General features: G+C 50.7%; 1 protein-coding gene across 3 annotated transcripts; it reads right to left on the bottom strand.

Moving 5' to 3' along the window:
* Window positions 1-2,857: 2,857 nt before the first annotated feature.
* DNAJC18 (DnaJ heat shock protein family (Hsp40) member C18) lies at window positions 2,858-17,574 on the bottom strand. 3 transcript variants are annotated; one of them, XM_053956419.1, is made up of 7 exons: window positions 17,150-17,574; window positions 16,883-17,028; window positions 15,385-15,570; window positions 12,588-12,700; window positions 10,662-10,771; window positions 8,815-8,987; window positions 2,858-5,358 (listed from the first exon to the last, which is right to left on the bottom strand). In XM_053956419.1, the coding sequence occupies exons 1-7, from the start codon at window positions 17,572-17,574 to the stop codon at window positions 5,234-5,236; spliced, it is 1,278 nt and encodes a 425-aa protein (XP_053812394.1). In that variant the 3' UTR covers window positions 2,858-5,233. The 3 variants fall into 3 exon arrangements, with proteins under 3 accessions (XP_053812394.1, XP_053812395.1, XP_053812397.1); XM_053956422.1 differs by lacking the exon at window positions 2,858-5,358 and adding an exon at window positions 10,508-10,554 and having other exon boundaries at window positions 8,895-8,987; XM_053956420.1 differs by lacking the exon at window positions 15,385-15,570.
* Window positions 17,575-18,418: the final 844 nt, after the last annotated feature.

The following is an 18,418-nucleotide window of genomic DNA, read 5'->3' on the forward strand; positions in this document are numbered from 1 at the left end:
CCTGCAGACTCCTCTGGGGACGTCCCATCCCTGGTGCTGAGGGCACGGCAGGATCTCGAGCTGCAGCTCCTTCCTCACCACGGCTCTTTTCCCGGTGCCACTGCTCACCTCGCCACAGCAATGGTGTGTCCACGCTGGGCTTTCTCCTAGACACACCCTACCCCAAGCAGGGGCTCCCCCATAGCCAATCCAAGCAGCCAGGAGCAAACTGAAGGCTTGGGATCAATCCGGGCATGGAGCACCCCTGGGATTCACAGGAGCTGACCGAAGGACTGCAACCATGTGTCTGTTTTGGGGACACCCCAAGCCAGTGGTGGGATGGCACAAGGGTCTCTGCAGCTTGCCCACCCCAAGCGCTGCTGCAGCCCAGTCCCAGCTTTTGGGGGAATTTTTGCTATGAAACAGCAGCAGCAGGTGCTCCCCAGCACTGCCAATCCCAGAGCAACCCGATGCCCACGTCCTCTGCGTTCATGCAGGGACTAAATTTAAACCTTGGCAAGGAGGAGAGGAAAGCTTCCCGCAGAGCTGGGCTGGCACTTAACCCTTCACTGCTGAGCTGGGCTGGGCTTGCAGGTGGCATTTGTGCCCACAGGGATTGCAGGGGACCTGCCGTGGGCAGTACTCACTGGTGTGGTGGCCTTGTGCAAGAAGGAGTGTGTCTGTGGGATTTCAAACCCCCAAATCCCTTTCTTCAAGGTCAGGCACAGGCACAGACTGCCAGGGCAGTGCTGGAGTTGCCATCCCTGGCCCTGCTTCTCCACAGAGCTCCAGGGGCCATCCCACCCCCCACAGCACTCCCAGTGGGTGCGGGAAGCGGATGGACACCGCAGCCGGGTGTCCGGTGCTGCTCTCCTGCCACCCTCGCAGCCTCCGGTGGTGTTGTGTCACTTGTCACAGCTGTTGTCACTGTGACCATTGTGGTTTTAGCAGGACCTGGGTGACCTGGGTCACAGCAGCAGCAAGGACTGTGCCAAGCACAAGTGTTGGAGCGAGGCAGGGGAAAGGCTGGGAGAGCTGGGGGTGCTCACCTGGACAAGAGAAGGATCCAGGGAGAGCTCAGAGCCCCTTCCAGGGCCTAAAGGGGCTCCAGGAGAGCTGGAGAGTGACTGGGGACAAGGGATGGAGAGACAGGACACAGGGAATGGCTTCATACTGATACAGGGCAGAGTTAGGTGGGATTTTGGGAAGGTTCTTCCCTGGGAGGGTGGGCAGGCCCTGGCACAGGGTGCCCAGAGCAGCTGTGGCTACCCCTGGATCCCTGCAAGTGTTCCAGGCCATGTTGGCCAGGGCTTGGAGCAGCCTGGGACAGTGGAAGGTGTTCCTGCTCATGGCAGGGGGTGGCCTTTGGGGTTCTTTCCAACCCACACCAGTCTGTGATTCTGGGATCCCAAGGATGCCCCTCTGGGGGTGCTGTGGGAGCAGCAGAACTGGCCAGGCATTGCTGTCACTGCCCTGGCTGCAGCTCCAGGCTGCCACCAAGCCAAGCCACGCTGCAGCACCTGCACCTCCTCCTGCTGCTCCCGGGTTTGGCCCTCACTGTGGAGGGCATGGAGAGACCCCTGGGCTTATCCTGCCACCTGAAACCCAACCTGCAGCTCCCAGCACCCAGAGCAGGTTGGGCTGTGCCTGTGGGGCACAAACACGTTACAGAACAGTGGGTGGACCCCGGCTGAGCCAGACTTGCTAATTAAACACTGATTTATGTTTAAGCCAGCGTGATACTGCCTGCAGCCTCACCACTGCATTTGCTTATTAACCTGCATTTCGTGCCAGCTCGGTGCGTGCTCCCCTCAGTGCTGGCAAGCCTGGCACAGGCAGCGAGGAGGACGAGGAAGGCTGCTGGTGGCTGCTGAAAGCAGGTTGTGCCTCTCCCACGCTGGAGCTACTTTTTGCAGCTCCGGAGGAGCAGGAAACACCGGCCTGGCTTGGCGGGGGCTTTCAGAGCCGCCTCGGGTTCAGGAGGGATGTGGGCATCCGGGACGGGGCAGCCCCTGGGAGCTCAGGCACGGGGACACCCCGGGGTGCTGTGTGACATCCCCGTGCCAGGGTGTCCCGGGACAGCCGCGCTCCCCGGCACCGCCGCGCCGGGGCCGTGGCACAGGGGCGATGCCCGGGTGGGTGCCAGGGCTGTGCGCCCCAGAGCCACGGGCCAGAGAGCGGCGCCGGGCCGGACACGGCGGGGCAGGGGCGTCCTGCGGCCGCACGGCGCCGTGCCAGGGACCAGCCCCGCTCCCGGCCCCTGTCCCGTTCTCAGTTCCCTGTCCCGTTCCAAGCCCCGCTCCCGGCCCCTGTCCCGTTCCAAGCCTGTCCTGTTCCCTGCTCCTGCCCCATTCCCAGTTCCCTCTTCCTGCCCCGTTCCCTGTTCCTTTCCCAGCTCTGTGATCCGTTCCCAGCACCTGTCTCGTTCCAAGCCCCGTTCCCAGCCCTCGGTCCCGTTCCCAATCCCGATCCCGTGTTCCGTTCCCGATCCCGTTCCCAATCCCGATCCCGTGTTCCGTTCCCGATCCCGTGTCCCGTTCCCGGTCCCGAGTTCCGTTCCCGATCCCGATCCCGTGTTCCGTTCCCGAGTTCCGTTCCCGATCCCGATCCCGTGTTCCGTTCCCGCCTGGCTCTACGTCACGTGCAGGCCGCGGGGCGGGGTCCGCGCAGACCCCGCCCCTGCAGCGAAGGAGGGAACGCAAGCCCCGCCCACACCGACACTGCGGCCCCTCAGACACGGGGGAGGGCTCAGTCCCCGATCCCGATCCGAGGCCACGTCCCGCACCCCGCGGCCAATGGCAGCCGCCTCCTCCGCCCAGGGCCCGTCCCCGCCATGCCCCGCAACCCTCCCGGCGCCAGGCTGGACCACCACGACAGGCACAGCGATGTCACGTCTTTATTTAAAAATAAATAAATATATATACACACACAAACCCATGTGCAAGTGCTTGGTGCACCCAGGAACACCCTCTCCTCCCGTCAGAGCCCCACAAAGAACCGCAAGTACCTTCTGGAGAAGGACAGCGATGCATTTCCACATCAGGGGCTCCAGAGAGGATTCTCCTTTTCCCTGAGGAGCACCCAACAAACACAACTTGTCCTGTTTGTCACCGCGGAGGTCTCAAGCCACACGCCCTCCCTCACAGCACACACCAGGACAGCACCCTGACCCTGGCTAGGAACAGAACACTTATTGCTTTTGGGGATGTTTTACCTCCCTCCTGCGTTTCCTAGCTGATTGTGCTTCCCACAGGAGGTCTCCATCAAGTACTCGAGCTCTTTGGATGAAAGGTACAATCTTGTTTCAGTGCAAAATGCTGTGGAGGAGTTCAAGCTCCGTGCAGGACATTGTGAGTCCAGGAAGTCGCCGGATTTGGTCCCCCTACCTGCATCCCTCTACAGGAATGAAGATCCCAACCCTGGAATAAAGTCCAACCACTTAAATAGATTTCTAATATATTCTACAAGCTATTTAATATATAAAAAGCAACATTATTTTAACTTTTTGTACACTCATGTGCTCAAAAGTGGGAAATATCAGAATTAGGGCTGCCAGCCACCAACCTGGAATCACCATCCACTCCTGCCCTTAAACCCTGGCACTAAGAATGTTCCACACCAACTCTCTCAAAATGCCCTTTTCACCGGTGCTTTTCCTGTTCCAGGTGTCCCAAGAATTCTACTCAACTCCCCCACATTCCTACGAAGCTTCCTACAAATGGGGCATAAAAATGCAATTCAGAGTCACTGTGTCATTTTTTTTTTCCTTTTTATGACATCTAACCACAGCACTGTTGTTGCCCCTGGCATGTTCTCCTCCCAGCTGGGATGTTTAGGGCTCGTGTGCAGAAGCACCGGGCCTCAAACCAACCCCTCATCCTCATGCAGACCACAGAAAAGGGTTTTTTCCCAGCTTCCTTTCCTGCCAAACCTCCTAGGGTTGTATGGATGGGACAGGGACATGGAGGGGACACACTGTGGCACCAACATTCCCAGTTCCATCCAGTGGGACTCCTACACCACTGCACCAGTGCCCAGCACATGGACAGTCTGAGCTTTAAAGGCAGGTTTAATCCTGACATTTCCCAAGCTTTTGAGCATTTACTCCTTAGGTTTCAGCCAAGGCCACCTGTGCATCCTGTGTGACTCGAGTTTCAGGCACGTGGCAACAGCAGAGCCTTGCTCAGGTGTCAGTGACTCCCATTCCCAGGGCAGAGGGGAGCAGTGCTGCTCTGAGCCCCCACCCTGGGCAGGAACTCCCTGGAAGAGCAGCTCATTCCATGCAGGGCACACACCAGAGTGCCTCGGGGGGTTCATGGTGCTCAGCTGGAGCAACACCGGTCTAACACTGGTCTGCTGCTCACCAGGACAACCCAGCATCAACCTGCCCTTCAAGGCCTGGCTGTGTGAAGGAGGATCAAGAAAAAACAGGACATTGCCACATGGATCTTTTTCTCTGCAATATCATGTCTATAGTGAAACATTCATAGTTGCTCAACAGAGTAAAAATATGCTACATGAGAACTGTACCGGAAAATGCAGGATCCTGGGAGAGCTGGGGGAGTGTGCAGATAAAAACCAGAATGGAACAGCCAGCTTCAAAATATGCCACTGGAAACAGAGGAGGGAATGAGCAGAGTTCTGCTTTCCCAGCAGTCTGGCAGACACTGGGATGGGTACAATTCCCAGACCCCCATGCTGGTGTCAGGACGGGCACAGCCCTCCCTTGGAGCAGCACTGGCCTGATCCCTGGGACAGTGGGAGAGCTGGGAATGTGCTCGGGGCCCCCCTCAGGCAGGGACTGTCCCTCCTGCACTGGAACCACCCCAGCTCTGTGGCACAGCCCGGAGGGACAGGGGAAGGTGACACCCAGCCCCGAGCACGGCGCTGTGCGGGGATCCAGAGCTGCAGATCCACAGGAAACACGGGAAGCAGAGAGGAGCCTGCTCTCCTGGGAAGCACACACAGCCTGGATGGCAGACAAACCACCCACGCAGCTGGGGTCCGAGCTCAGAGTGTGTCCTGGAAAATGAATTTACAAAGTGCCACTGGTCCTAGGAACCAAATCTAATGTACAGGATATATTACAGCAAACAGCAGCCCTGCAGCTCGTGCCGGCCCCTCTCTGCACTGCCTACAGAAGGACTCCAATATCCAGACTCTTTACAACAGACTCCTTCCTTTTCACATGGAGGAAAATAAAAACATAAGTTAAAACACCAATAAATAAAAGTATGGAACGTGTATGTCCCGGTCAGCCCCCTTTATGCATCCCAATCAGACTGGAGAGCTTCTCACAGTGCTCAAGTTTCAGGGACTCTGCTTTCTGTTTTAACCGCTCATCTCTGTAGAGCTTGGCCAAATTGGACAAATCAGACTCTGAAAGATGAAAAAAACAGATGTGTTAGGATGAAGTCCTGAGCCTCCTTTAAAGAACTGCTTCTAAGCACTTTGTTATCCTTGTGGCACGTTTAAATTTTAATTTTGGTGAGTACTGAAGCCAGGGAGGTGAACAGCTACCCAAGGGACTCCTCTGAAAGGCCTCCCTGCCCTTTCATTAACAATCTCAAATGTACTTTGCATTTTGTTCCCCTTCTTCTCAAAAGCCACATAAAACTGAAATAATCCCATTGTTTAAATTATTTCCTCCCAGTAATTCAGAGAAGTTTCTTTTGCTGATTAGCTGAGGAAGTCTTAATATAGGTTTCTCCCTGCAGAATAATTTGGCTGCAGGATTAGATGCACCGAGGAGAACAGCAGTAATTTACTCCTGAAAAGGTCAACATCTCCGTAAGCACAGGCTACCTGATGACACTCAATTTTTCAAAGAGCTTTTATACACCTTACAAGCCCCTCATTTTACAAAATTATTCAGAGTGGAAAGAACTTCAATAGATCCTTTCATGCCTTACGTCCTCTGTCCCTGTCCCACTGAAATTTAAAGCCATTTAACCCTCCTCCCACTCACTGAAAAGCTTCACAAACTGACAGGCAGGAACAGCTCATTTCAGAGCAGGAATACATTTACAGGTTTATAACCAAAATGCTACTCAAGCAGTGCTAGGCACAGCCTTGTCAACCCTCCAGTAAAAAACAGGCTCAGGTAGTTGTCCCTGAGCCCAGAGTCCCTGGAGTTGTGCAGTGGAGAATCTCAGTTTACACTTATCCAATTGAGGAAAATTATTCCCTGCACTTTTGACAGCGTTCATTCCATCACATTTGCTCCTTGTGGGTTTCAATCTGTTGCAGAGTAGCTCTTCTGAAGCCTTTTCTTTAAGGAGATTCTAAAATATTGCATTCCAACTATATTTACACTGGATATACAGAAGAAATTCCTCCCTGAGAGGGTGGGCAGGCCCTGGCACAGGGTGCCTAGAGCAGCCGTGGCTGCCCCTGGATCCCTGGCAGTGCCCAAGGCCAGGCTGGACAGGGCTTGCAACAGCCTGAGACAGTGGGAGGTGTCCCTGCCCATGGCAGGGGGTGGAACTGGATGAGCTTTAAGGCCCTTTCCAACCCAAACCATTCCATGATTCTCTGACACTATCCTGATTTGGTTTTCAGTTGCCTTTTTGTGACCCTGAGCTCTCTGCAGCCTCACTTTACAACTGAGCCATCTCCTGTAAAACCTGGCATGTGCTTTTTGAGCTTAACTGTGCCCCAGATTTCAGAAGACCCAAACCCACAGCACACCCAACTTTCACACATTGCTCTGCTGAGAGTCTGCTGCAGCACTGTAAAACTGACTGTCTGAACAATGCACAACCAATCCATTATTTTAAAAGTTTTCCTTAGGGTTGTTGGACACCAGGTAATGCTTTTTCAAGTCTTAAAATCAAGGACTTTAAAACCCAAGCTGTTCCTGAACTACTCATCTCTGTCTGTTTTGTTGGTGCTCAAGGGAAACGTGCCCTCCGTAAACACAACAAATGTACTATAAATAGACATTCAACTGACAAAAAGCTCATCACATCAAGTCCAACACTTCAGCAAGGATTAAGGGACTAACACTGTGCAGCAACAGCTGACTAAGAACTGCCTCAGCACCTGCAGAACATTTCCCCAGCAGTCCATCCTGTATTCAGAGTTTATTTTTACAAACATGACTGTCCTAAGGTCAGCCCAGTCTCAGCTATGGCCAGGACGGGAAGCACTCTGAAAGTGGTGAGTTTTTAATGACAGCAGTGGCCTCAGGCTATGCTTACTGTGGCTGCTGTGAATGTATTTGCAGCTGGTGACTAACACAACCCTGAGTGTACAAAGCTCTGGAGGAGCACGGCTTGGCAGGCACTTGGCATTCCAGGCTGGATCATCTCCCCTCCCTGACTCCTGGGCTCTCTCAGACTCACAAACCCTGTCCCCTCTTTGGGGCTGGGCTCTCCTCAGCTCCAGCTCCCTGTGAAAGAGACAGCGTGGTGGCTTTCAGTTGCACGAGTTCAATTAAAGGGACTTTTCTGTGAGAAATAAACTCTCCCCTTCAGCAAGCGTACATTTATGAGTATGAACATCCACATTATCCCTGGAGACACAGACACTCAAAGCTCACATATCAAACACACCAAAAACTTCAGGGCTTTTATGCTCTTATATTATATGTTCTTTTCCTTTTTAACTTCAGAGCCTACATATTTTTATCTCTCTTTAAAAGCAGGATTGGCAATTTTTATATAAAGTAAGCCAAAACAAGCCTTCCCATCAAACACCTGTAAAGAGCCTGGAGTCAGCAACACTACTGTTACCTCTCCTTTAAGATTAAATGAGCCTTCTTTAGATAAATTGGTAAAGAAACTGAAAACAAGTGCAAAGATACTTTTTAGTAGTGTGCTGAGGACTGTTCTGCACAGAGCCATTAAAAGCAGTGTGTGAAAGCAGCTTGTCTGCTGCTACTGTACATTCACACAACTTGTTCCAACTTCCTTTATACACAGCACTATTTGGTGTTGACTCATTTGAAGGTGATGAGCTCTTTAGGTGAATAAAATCAGTGAATAAAACCAGTCACGACATCCCAGCCTAAGCTACTCCTTGTGATTTGACTTCTGTTATTTCTTATCATTCTGCAAACAGCAGGAATTTGCTGTCTCTTCAACGAACCAGATTAGTAGCAATTAACAAGCAATAAAATATGGAGTTAACATGCCTTTATTTGTGCCACTGATCCACTAAGGGCTGAGTGAGAATAATGATTTTGAATGCTCACATCTGTGTTCTTCCTTTCTGCATTCAATTCTTGTTTTCGAAAGACTTGAAAATTGTGAAAAACATGATCTCCAACTCAGTTAAAGATAGAAAATGCAAATAACACCCAAACCACAGAAGCATGCTCTGAAAACCGATACCAGGAGCACAGCCCACTGCAAGGGAGCCAAAAGCACCTGGACACACTCTGGACTCTCCTGGAGAAATTTTAAGGAAAAAGTTACAGAAACTTTTTGTGGAGCCAGTCAAAGCAAAACTGATTCTGCTCCAGCACAGGAAACATGGAATAGGTGCTGTCTCAAGATCTTTTCCAGCCTAGCAATCTGTCAGGGCTAGATAAATGTGGTGGGTTGTATGTTTAAAACATCACTAAGGATTATTCAAGCATAAAACCTGAGCGGAAAAAACTGTCTCAAATGGTGAAGACTACTTTCCACTCATCTCTCAGAACCACTTAAAATTATTTTGACAGATCTCAAGAATAGCAAATTCGGTGTTAAGAGCAGATGTGAGACACCTTAAACCAGTGCAAGGCCAATATGTTACAAGGCTTGGAAACTGAGGCTAAAAACAGCAGAGATTTGTGAAGCACAGCCACCCTCCAGCCCCTGAAACACCCTTGAGACAGAAATAACTTACTTTGCTGTTTCTCCTTCCAGCAGCTGGTCTGAATATAGTCTATGTAATCTTTCTCAACTGTTTTCTCAAGCTCTTGAAGTTCTGCTCCTTGATAATTCTTTTCAAAGTTTTTATCAACGTAGTAAGGCACCTGCAAGTTCTCTGTTTCTCTGCTGACAACGTGGCCTATGGACCTGTGGGAGCAGCAGAGAGAAGTCAGATGCTTCAGCAGTTCAGACCTCAAAATATCAAGAGCTATTTCTCCGTATTAGCATTTCCAGAGGAAAACATTTACAGCAATGTTTGTACAGTTCATTTCTGCAGGATTATGGCTCCCTCAACCATCCAGTCAAGAAACTACAATCTCAGGGACAGCACGCTGTGCAGTACAAACAGAATCCACCCTCCTGCTACAACCACAGGAAAATATCCCAGAGTCTATAAAAACTTAGGGCACAATGCAGCTGGATCTGGATTTTCCCATTTTTTGGATCCTTTAGTAGAAATAAAACTTAGCAGGGGGGATTCTAGTTACACTTTTCTTCAGGGTTTTATAATCATAAGTAAGCAAAATGAGGCATGGAACAGGCTGGAAAATACCCTGTAGGAAGAATTAGCCCCTCTGACAGAGTCACTGGGTTAAACCACACTCCTGGAGTGAATTTCCTTACTTGAGCAGATACCCAAGGCCTTTGCTCAAATCACTGCCCACAGAGAGAGGCAGGCAGCCAAAACACAAAGGTTACACTCAAAAGAATCCTGTTTGGCCCTTTTTCCTGGATTCCTCTTTTCCTTCTCCCTGTGTCTCAGAGGTGTCCCCAGTTTCTTTTGGTTTTTAGGCTGTTCAGTGTTTTAAGGCTGTGATCTAGATAAACAGCCCAACTCTGAACCAGGCTCAGGCCTGACTATCTCCCATCACAGGAGAAGGGGAGGTAGAGAAGAAAAGCAGCTCAGCTGCTGTGGGGGCAGTGTGGGAGGTTTCACATAGGACTGGCAGATAGCAAAAACACTCCCTGGGAAAAAAAAAAAAAAAAACCCTAAAAAACATCCACCCTCCTGTTCTTTACTGAGGGCCTCACACTGACATAATGTGGTAAAACAATGAGGGGTGTTGGGCTGCTCTGGCAGAGGAGAGGAGGGGAAAGTTGGACCTGAGCAGTTTTACTCCTAGAAGGGAACAAGGGGACTATTTGGAGCACTCTGTTAGTTGCCCCAAACCTGCCAATCCCACTCCTCTCTCAGTAAGGGCCAGCCCAGGTCAGCTCTTTCCCTCCTCCAGCCCTGGAAGCTGAGAGCAGCATGTGGGTACTCCTCTGCCCCACCAGCTCCCAGCACAGCAGCTCTGGTGGGATCCTTCTGCTCCCAGAGCCCGCCAGCCCCCAGGGCCCTGCTTCTCTAGAGAGGTTAAACCAGGGCATTTCAAGGCTTTAACGATTTCTGGAGCTTCCAGTGGAATTCATGTTCCAGAAAAGATTTGGATTTGTACTGCAAACCACAGGTTTCATTTTTTAGTTGCTTTCCAGAGGAACCTCAGGGGTGGTCCACAGATTCTAGGGTTTGGTCAGATGAGAGGCTGATCTACATCCACACTCCCCATCCTGTATCACTGTGCAAAACCATTCCATGTCAGCTGAAGAAGGATTCTGACCCTCACAGTTCAGCACCCTGTGCACTGAATCTCCCCACAGGTAACTTCACAGTGCTCAGAACTCACCAGTGCAGGCTGTTGGTATTTCCTTATTTACAAACTGGTAACATTTCCTATAAAGAGCAGAACATTAATGTGCATTTTGCTATCAAACCCAACTTCCATCTGCCTCCATACTGCAAACAGCAGCAGCAGAAAAATGTGGTTTTAAAGGACTTACGATTTGTAGAATAAGCTGTAGGGTGGGTTGGTGGCCATCAGCTGGGTTATAACTGACACTATTATGATGATGAAAACCGGCATCAACTGGATAAATGCAGAGTATGAATTCTGAAAAGTACAAAGATTAGCAGTTAAGAAAATACAGAGATGGAAAAAAGCACCTGTTCACAGAAGCCAGGCTTCTTCACAGACTGATCTGTGATCAGTCACAGATCAACAACGTTACCTGTAAACTTTGAAGAAAAAAGAGGAAGTACTTTGGGATTTTGAGAGGGAAGACATTGTAATTTCTAAATAACCTTTATTAATAATATCAGAACACTCTTGAAGACAATTTTCTTTCCATGATCTTTTCCTCTGCCCCTTCCTTCACAGCACCCACTGCACTAATGTACCTGTCAGTGTCCAATCCAGCCTGCAGCAACACCCTGCAATTCCTGTGTGCCTACAGCTTTCCTGCAGCCTCTGAATTTGCTCTCCAGTGTAAAGACCTCAGCCTCTGCCCAAGCCCTGCATTTAATGCCTGAGCAGTAAAGGGTTAAGAGCTCCCATGCAGTGTAACTTCAGACAAGATGCAAGCACTGGGGCTTTTCACTGGATTCATTTAGCAGAACAAAAGAGTGGAAACACTATCAAAGAGAAAACACTGATCTTTCCTTCTACTCTTCCATTTCTTTCTAAACTGGCTTCTAAAATGCCTTTTATTATGCAGAGGAAAATATAATATGCAGCTATTTAGGCACAGAGCCCTCTGCCCTGGGATAGCAACAAGGATTCCTGATGCAGCAGTAGGTAGGATTCACAGGATCCCAGGATCACTGAGGTTGGAAAATCTTTCCCAGCCCATCGAGTGCAAGCTGTGCCTGATCCCCTCCTTGTCCCCAGCCCAGAGCACTCAGTGCCACCTCCAGTCCTATCCAGAACACCTCCAGGGATGGGCACTCCAAACCTCCCTAGGCAGCTCCTCCCAATCCCTGACCCCCCTTTCCATGGGGAAATTCCTGCTGCTGCCCACCCTGAGCCTGCCCTGGCCCAGCCTGAGGCCGTTCCCTCTCCTCCTGTCCCTGTTCCCTGGGAGCAGAGCCCCATCCCTCCGGCTGTCCCCTCCTGTCAGGAGCTGTGCAGAGCCACAAGGTCCCCCCTGAGCCTCCTTTTCTCCAGGCTGAGCCCCTTCCCAGCTCCCTCAGCCTCTCCTGGGGCTCCAGCCCCTTCCCAGCTCTGTACAATTCCCCGGACACACACTCCAGCCCCTCAAGTGTCTTTCTTGAAATGAGGGGCTGGATTCACTTCCCCCAGCTTAGCTGTCTGTCAGCTGTACCAGTTTTTTTTTTCCTGAGCCTGAGACTCACAAGGCAAAACTCATTTTCCTTGGAGAATGATCCCTGGAGGTTAACAGCCTGTCTCCAGAAGAAGATCTTGCCAAGGCAGGTGGCAGGTGCGTATGTGCACTGACAACAAAGGACACCTTGTGTCTCATCTGGAAGTCTCAGCTGGCAGAAATGTGTCCCAGGCCCATCCTGTCCCCAGCTGGAAGAGGCCTGTGCAGCCCCTGGGTGCACATTTACTGAAGAATTAAATACACCTTGAGGACAAACCACTACTTCCACATCCACCACCAGTCCCCATTTGGAGTCATTGCTGTTGGATTACCAAGCACTGGGGCTTGCAAAAAGCAAGCAGAAGCAAAACCCTCAGTGACAGAAACTGGAGGGCCTGAGAGGCTATAAATACCATGGATCTTTACAGCAGTGGTTAATAAAAGCCAATCCAGTGACAAAGAAAGCATCCACTGTGGCTGTGGCCCATTGAAGACAAACACTGAGCACTCAAGCATGGGAGGGTTTGTCCTGGCTTTGGAAGAGGATCCCTCACCCTGCTGAGATGTTTAAATATTTAAGCTGAGGAGATCTCTTCTCCTGGCTACCTGTGGCCTGTGCTCCTCCTCCTCTGGCTCCTGTGTCCATGCCCTCTCAGCCCGGTGCCTCCGTGGGTAATAGTGAGCATCTCTGGCTACATTGGAGAACATGTGGATATTCCCTGCAAAGAAACCAGGACAGACTCATGTCTCACCCAGCTGCTGGTACTCACCTGGATTCCTCAGCTTCTACTGAATTATCCAGGTTTATACTCCACAGCCTGAATTACAGCTGGGAGATCTCAGAGAAAAAAAGCACAAACCACCTCAGAATTAAACACCACCACAATGTTATTCCAAAAAGCCTACCAGAGAAATTGTAGTGTGCTCCAATCCATCTTAATTTAAATCAAGCTGCAGAAACATGTTCTGATTTGTATGATTGTATCTCATATTTTAATGCTGTTTGTGTCACATTCACTTGCAAGGCTGTGGCAGGAAAATGAATTTGCTTCACCAGGCTCAGGCTGTGAATTATAGTCTCCCATAATTACTGAATGTGGTCTTCTACCCTAATTTCTAATTCCTCTGCCTTCAAACCATTAATAATTTCACTTAATTATTTTATAATAAAGAAAAAGAATTTAAGAAGAGTAAAAAAGGAGAACAATTCAAGATTTTCTTTCTTGCACACGGAATGCAGTTGATTTATTTTTAAAAAATCTAAAATGAGGGAAGAATTGCATTTGCTGCCTCAATTTGAAGCTCAGGATCTGATTTTATCACCATATGAATATCTTAATAATAGCTGTGCTCTCCTCTTTTGAAATTCAGAATATCTTTGTGCTAGAGAATTGAAATCTGTGGCTTATCATCACAACAGAAATGCAAAACTATTTTTAAGCCTTGGGAAAGATGTCACATTATTTTATACTCTTATCCTGTCCTTTTTTTGAGTTTCCCAAAGAATTCTGCAAGAAACCTGGGCAAAGGTGACCTCTGCTGTTGTGTCAAAACCCCTGTTCCACTGCTTGTTCAAGGATTTTCCAAGCTCCAGGCACGTGTGCAGTCAGAGCTCCAACAGTGAGCCAAGCCAGGCTGGCTCCAAGGAGGAAAGTTTCTTTTAGGAAAAAAGCAAGTTTCTTTCTATCCTTCAACATTGCTCAGACAGGATTTTATCAAGCTCTGGAAAGAAGCAGCCAATGTGGGAAAAGAAGAATGACTTTTATAGGGATGCCTAGAAAAAGTTTTCCCAAATTTTAAGTTTCTCCAAGGATTTCTGGCAGCAGTTTCTTTTGTTCCATGTGCATTTATTTTTTATGTCAAGAACTTGTAGCCTCTCTTCATTACAACTGCAACACTCTGTCAAGTGGAGTGTCAAGTCCTTTGAGTTTTATCACATTTAACATTTTAAATTTAACTATTTTTCCATGGAATAGCCATAGAGGAAAACTGCTCAGTTAAAATAAATCCATAAACCTGCCCTCAAAAGCCAGTGAGGAAACTCTTGTTTACTACCAACATCCACTACTACAAAATTATGTTTTTATTTTCTTACTCTTTGCTGCTTTGCCAAAAATTCCCATTTTCTCCTTCATGCCAGTCTCCCTGATAAACCTGCCATGCTCCATACCCAAATCCTCCCACAGCTCCTCAATTTCCTCCAATCATCCCTGTCCCCCACAGGCCCATTCCACGAAGGTGAAGTCCCACACAGGGCACATCCAGGTGCACTTCCTTGCACAGTCAGAGATGGAAAACTTGCAGACTCCAGCTAGAATTACACCATGCTGGGGTTGGCTTTGCATATCCACTGGTGCAAGTCTGGGATCTGAGGTCCCCTTAGCTGCAAGATGCACCACTCACAGCAAGCTTTAGTAGGTAACTACTCATCTGTGTGTCTTCAGGCTGTAGTAAGTGGTGTGTACCTCGCTTTTTGTGACACCTTGGAGGTGAAAAGTTCCCAGGAGTGCTAAAGCAATTCTTTAGATGCTGCCAGGAAGGCCCTTGAAGTCCTCATAACCTTCAGATTTCCTTTTAATCCACTGATCTTGCAGGATCTTTCTATTTTTCCTACAAATACAAATGCCAAGGCTGGGCTGAGACATGCAGAGCTACTCCAGGTGCAGCTCTCACTGCTGTGTCACTGATCCTGCACACCCCCTGGATCCTGGCTCCCTTCCTGGCAGGCAGCACTTGCTGAGCTCCCAGGCTGTAATTCCATTACAGCACAGCCTGCTGTGAGGCACAGGAGCTCCTGTTTCCCCTGAGACCATAGCTCCAGGAGCTGGGCCTGGAATGCTGTCAGATGCCACAAGTACAACCCAGGCATGGAACTGTTCATGTTGGAAAAGACCTCTGAGGTCACTGAGTCCAACCATCATGGAAAACAACTCTGATCCCTTCCCATTCACACCTTGTGTTACTTCCCATACCATTACTGGCTTCAGATGATGGAGGGAATAAAACAAAGGCAGAAATCAAATGTGGAAAGGTTTCTGCTCTTTTCAGATGTATCATCAACTCCCTGAGCAGTCCCAAGGGAAGCTGAACTTCCTCATGGTTTGTGGAGTCACAGAATATGGTGAGTTGGAAGGGACTCCCAAGGATCATCCAACCCCTGTCCCTGCCCAGACCCCCCTAACAATCCCCCTGTGCCTCCCTGAAAGAGCTGTCCAAAGGCTCCTGGAGCTCTGGCAGCCTCGGGGCCGTGCCCATTCCCTGAGGAGCCTGGGCAGTGCCAGCACCCTCTGGGGGAAGAACCTTCTCCAAAATCCAGCCTGAGCCTGCCCTGGCCCAGCTCCAGCTGCTCCCTCAGGGTTAGTCAGTCCACTGCCCTTTGAAACCACTGCAGCCAGGTACTGACCTGTAGGGAAGTGCCCACCAAAAAACACATTGAATATTTCTTCTGGTGTGATGTCTGCTTCGAATTCTGTGTAGTAATTGTAGTGCCTGGCCTGGCCAGTGCTGACATGCTCGTGGTCACTCCCGAGTTCATCGTAGCGGAGCCGTTTCTCAGGGTTGCTCAGAACTGCAAAGGCATTGCCTATTGCTGGAGAGGGAATTAAAACCAGTGTTACATTCCCAGAGCTCACACTTTTGGAAGGGGAGCAGCAAAAAAAGCCCAAACAAGCCTAGGAAATTTGTGCTTGACCAAAGATTGAGACACTTCTACAAAAGATGTGTAACAGCCCTGCCATTATCTGTGATGGAAACCACTTCCTGCTGTCACTGATGCCACGAGAAACACAAAGGGTCCAAGTATATGTAGAGACTTGAAATATTTGTAAAACTGACATGAGAGTTCACTTCAGCCAAGAAATTGGGTGAGAATGGAGCATTTTATCAGCTCAAGCCAAATGCAAGTTCGGTCTGAGTGCACCTCCATATCCCACAGACAATTAACGCAAGGTTAATAACTGCAGGCACAAATAAAATGCATAGGGCTATCCCAAGTTTTTCCTGCTGGCTGAGATGCTCCTGAAGCTGTGTGGCACATCTGTCTCACACTTCACATCCAACCACTCAGAAGGGTTTGTTCGGCTCATCTTCTTTGATCTCTGACAGAACAAGTTCATAGATAAATACAACCCAAACACAAACAAATAAAGAAAAGCCCTCCAGAAGCTCCTTGTTTTAACAGACTGAATGAATCACTGGCTTTCTTTGTGCTGGGCTGCATGGAAAGGCGAAATATGTATGAGTTTACACAGTAACACTGCAGCATAACAGATACAGCACACTGGATTCAATTTCATATTCCCATACATATATATATAATAAAAATTTATTCCTGACAAGGAGTAGTTATTGATGACAAACACCCAATTCTCCTGCATGGGCAGTGTCAGTTCCAAGTTCTGAACCTTCTTCAGTATCATGGAATCCCAGAATGGTTTGGGTTGGAAGGAGCCATGAAGATCACCTCATTCCAATCCCCTGCCACCAGCATGGACAGCTCCCACTTGACGAGGTTGTTCCAAGCCCCATCCAAGTTAGCCCTGGAAATTTCCAGGGATCTAGGGGCAGCCACAGCTTCTCTGGGCACCCTGTGCCAGGGCCTCAGCATCTTCAAAGGGAAGAATTTCTTCCTAATATCCCATCCATCCCGGTCCTCTGACAGTGTAGAGGCCATTCCCCCTTGTCCTATCCCTCCAGACCCTTGTAAAGCTCCTCCGAAGTATCTGGGAATGAGACCTGGGATGCATTTCCCATCGTTTCTAAGGGAGACGTGCATTTTGCAGAAAGAAATGCAAACCCTGCCGAGCCGCAGCACGGTTCCGTGAGGACGCTGCCGTGTCCGTAACCCCACCCGGCCCCTCTGCAGCGGCGCTGCCTTCACGGCGCCCCCCGGGCCCCCTCACCTTTGAAGGCCTCGGTGGCTCCGGGCGCGCGGTTCTTGTCCGGGTGGAACTTGAGGGCCAGCCTGCGGTACGCCCGCTTCAGCTCCTCCTCGCCGGCGTCCCGGCTCACGCCCAGGATCTCGTAGTAATCCCGGCATCGCTTGATCCTGAGGGAGCACACGGGGTTATGCCGGGGCGCCCCGGGCCCGCTCCCCGCCTTTCCCCGGGCTCCACCCTCCCCCTCCCCGCCGCCCTCCGTGCTCCCGCGGGCCCCGCGCTGCCGCTCACCGCTGCACCCCGTCCAGCTGCTCGGCCGTGTAGGTCATGTCGGCCCGCGGCCGCTGCCGCCCCGCGCTCACCGCCCGCCGCCCCGCGCCGCCATCTTGTGCGCGGGGGCTGCTGGGAGCGGACCCGGCGGCGCGTGACGTCACGGCGAAGGGCGGTGACGTCATTAAGGGGTTCTGAGGGGAGCGGGACTCGTGGAATGGTGGAATTGTGGAGTTATGGAATTGTGGAATGTCCCGAGCACGAAGGGATCCACCAGGATCATCCAGTCCAGCTCCTGGCCCTGCACAGACCCCCCAACAATCCCCCTGTGCACCCCTGGTGTCCAAAGGCTCCTGGAGCTCTGGCAGCCTCGGGCCGTGCCTATTCCCTGGGGAGCCTGGGCAGTGCCAGCACCCTCTGGGGAAGAACCTTTCCCTGATGTCCATCCCAAAGCTCCCCCTGCAGCCGTTCCCTCCTTCCCTGAGCTCTGCCCTCGGCTCCTCTGCTGCAGCTGAACCAGCCCAGTGCCCTCAGCCCTCCTCGGGTGGCCCCTGCAGAGCCTTCCCCAGCCCGGCCCCTCCTTTGGACACTCTGGAACAGCTTCAGAAAGGCCTCGGGGGCGCTGGTGACAGCAGCTGGACACGAGCCCAAGGTGGGCAGGAGGCCAATGGCCCCTGGGCTGTGCCAGCCCCGGGGTGGCAGCAAGGCCAGAGCAGTGCCCATCCCCTGTGCTGGCACTGCTGAGGGACCTCGAGGGCTGTGTCCTGGTCTGGCCCCTCACTACAAGACATTTCCTGGTTGCTTTCATCGCTGCTAATGCTGTTGGTGGTTTCCCCTCATCCTGGTGACCTGCCAGGGTCACCTTCCACCATCCCAGGCTCCTCCAAGCCCCAGTGTCCAGCCTGGCCTTGGGCACTTGCAGGGATCCGGGAGCAGCCACAGCTTCTCTGGGCTCCCTGTGCCAGGGCCTGCCCACCCTCAATTTAAGACCTTCAAGAACCTGTGGGAAGGAGGTCAAAGGAAGGAAAACTAAAGCAGTGGTGAGATCCTATGGAATCTCAGAGGTCCAGGGAGATTTGTTAAAGCTTTACTTCCGCTAAAAATCTACTTGTTGTGCTCGAATTGTGGAGTCACAGGTCTCTGGGAACTGGAGCTGTCTGGGTCCATCTAATTGGGAATTATCTGGGACTCTGTGTTAAGGAAATTCACCAGTCTGGTGGAGCCTGGCTGAGTGACATTTTACTTTTCATGAATGTTACCAGAAAAGCTTCATTTATTAAGAAAGAACTT

This window comes from Vidua chalybeata, chromosome 15 (assembly GCF_026979565.1).
Source record: "Vidua chalybeata isolate OUT-0048 chromosome 15, bVidCha1 merged haplotype, whole genome shotgun sequence".
Classification (NCBI taxonomy): Eukaryota; Metazoa; Chordata; class Aves; order Passeriformes; family Viduidae; genus Vidua; species Vidua chalybeata.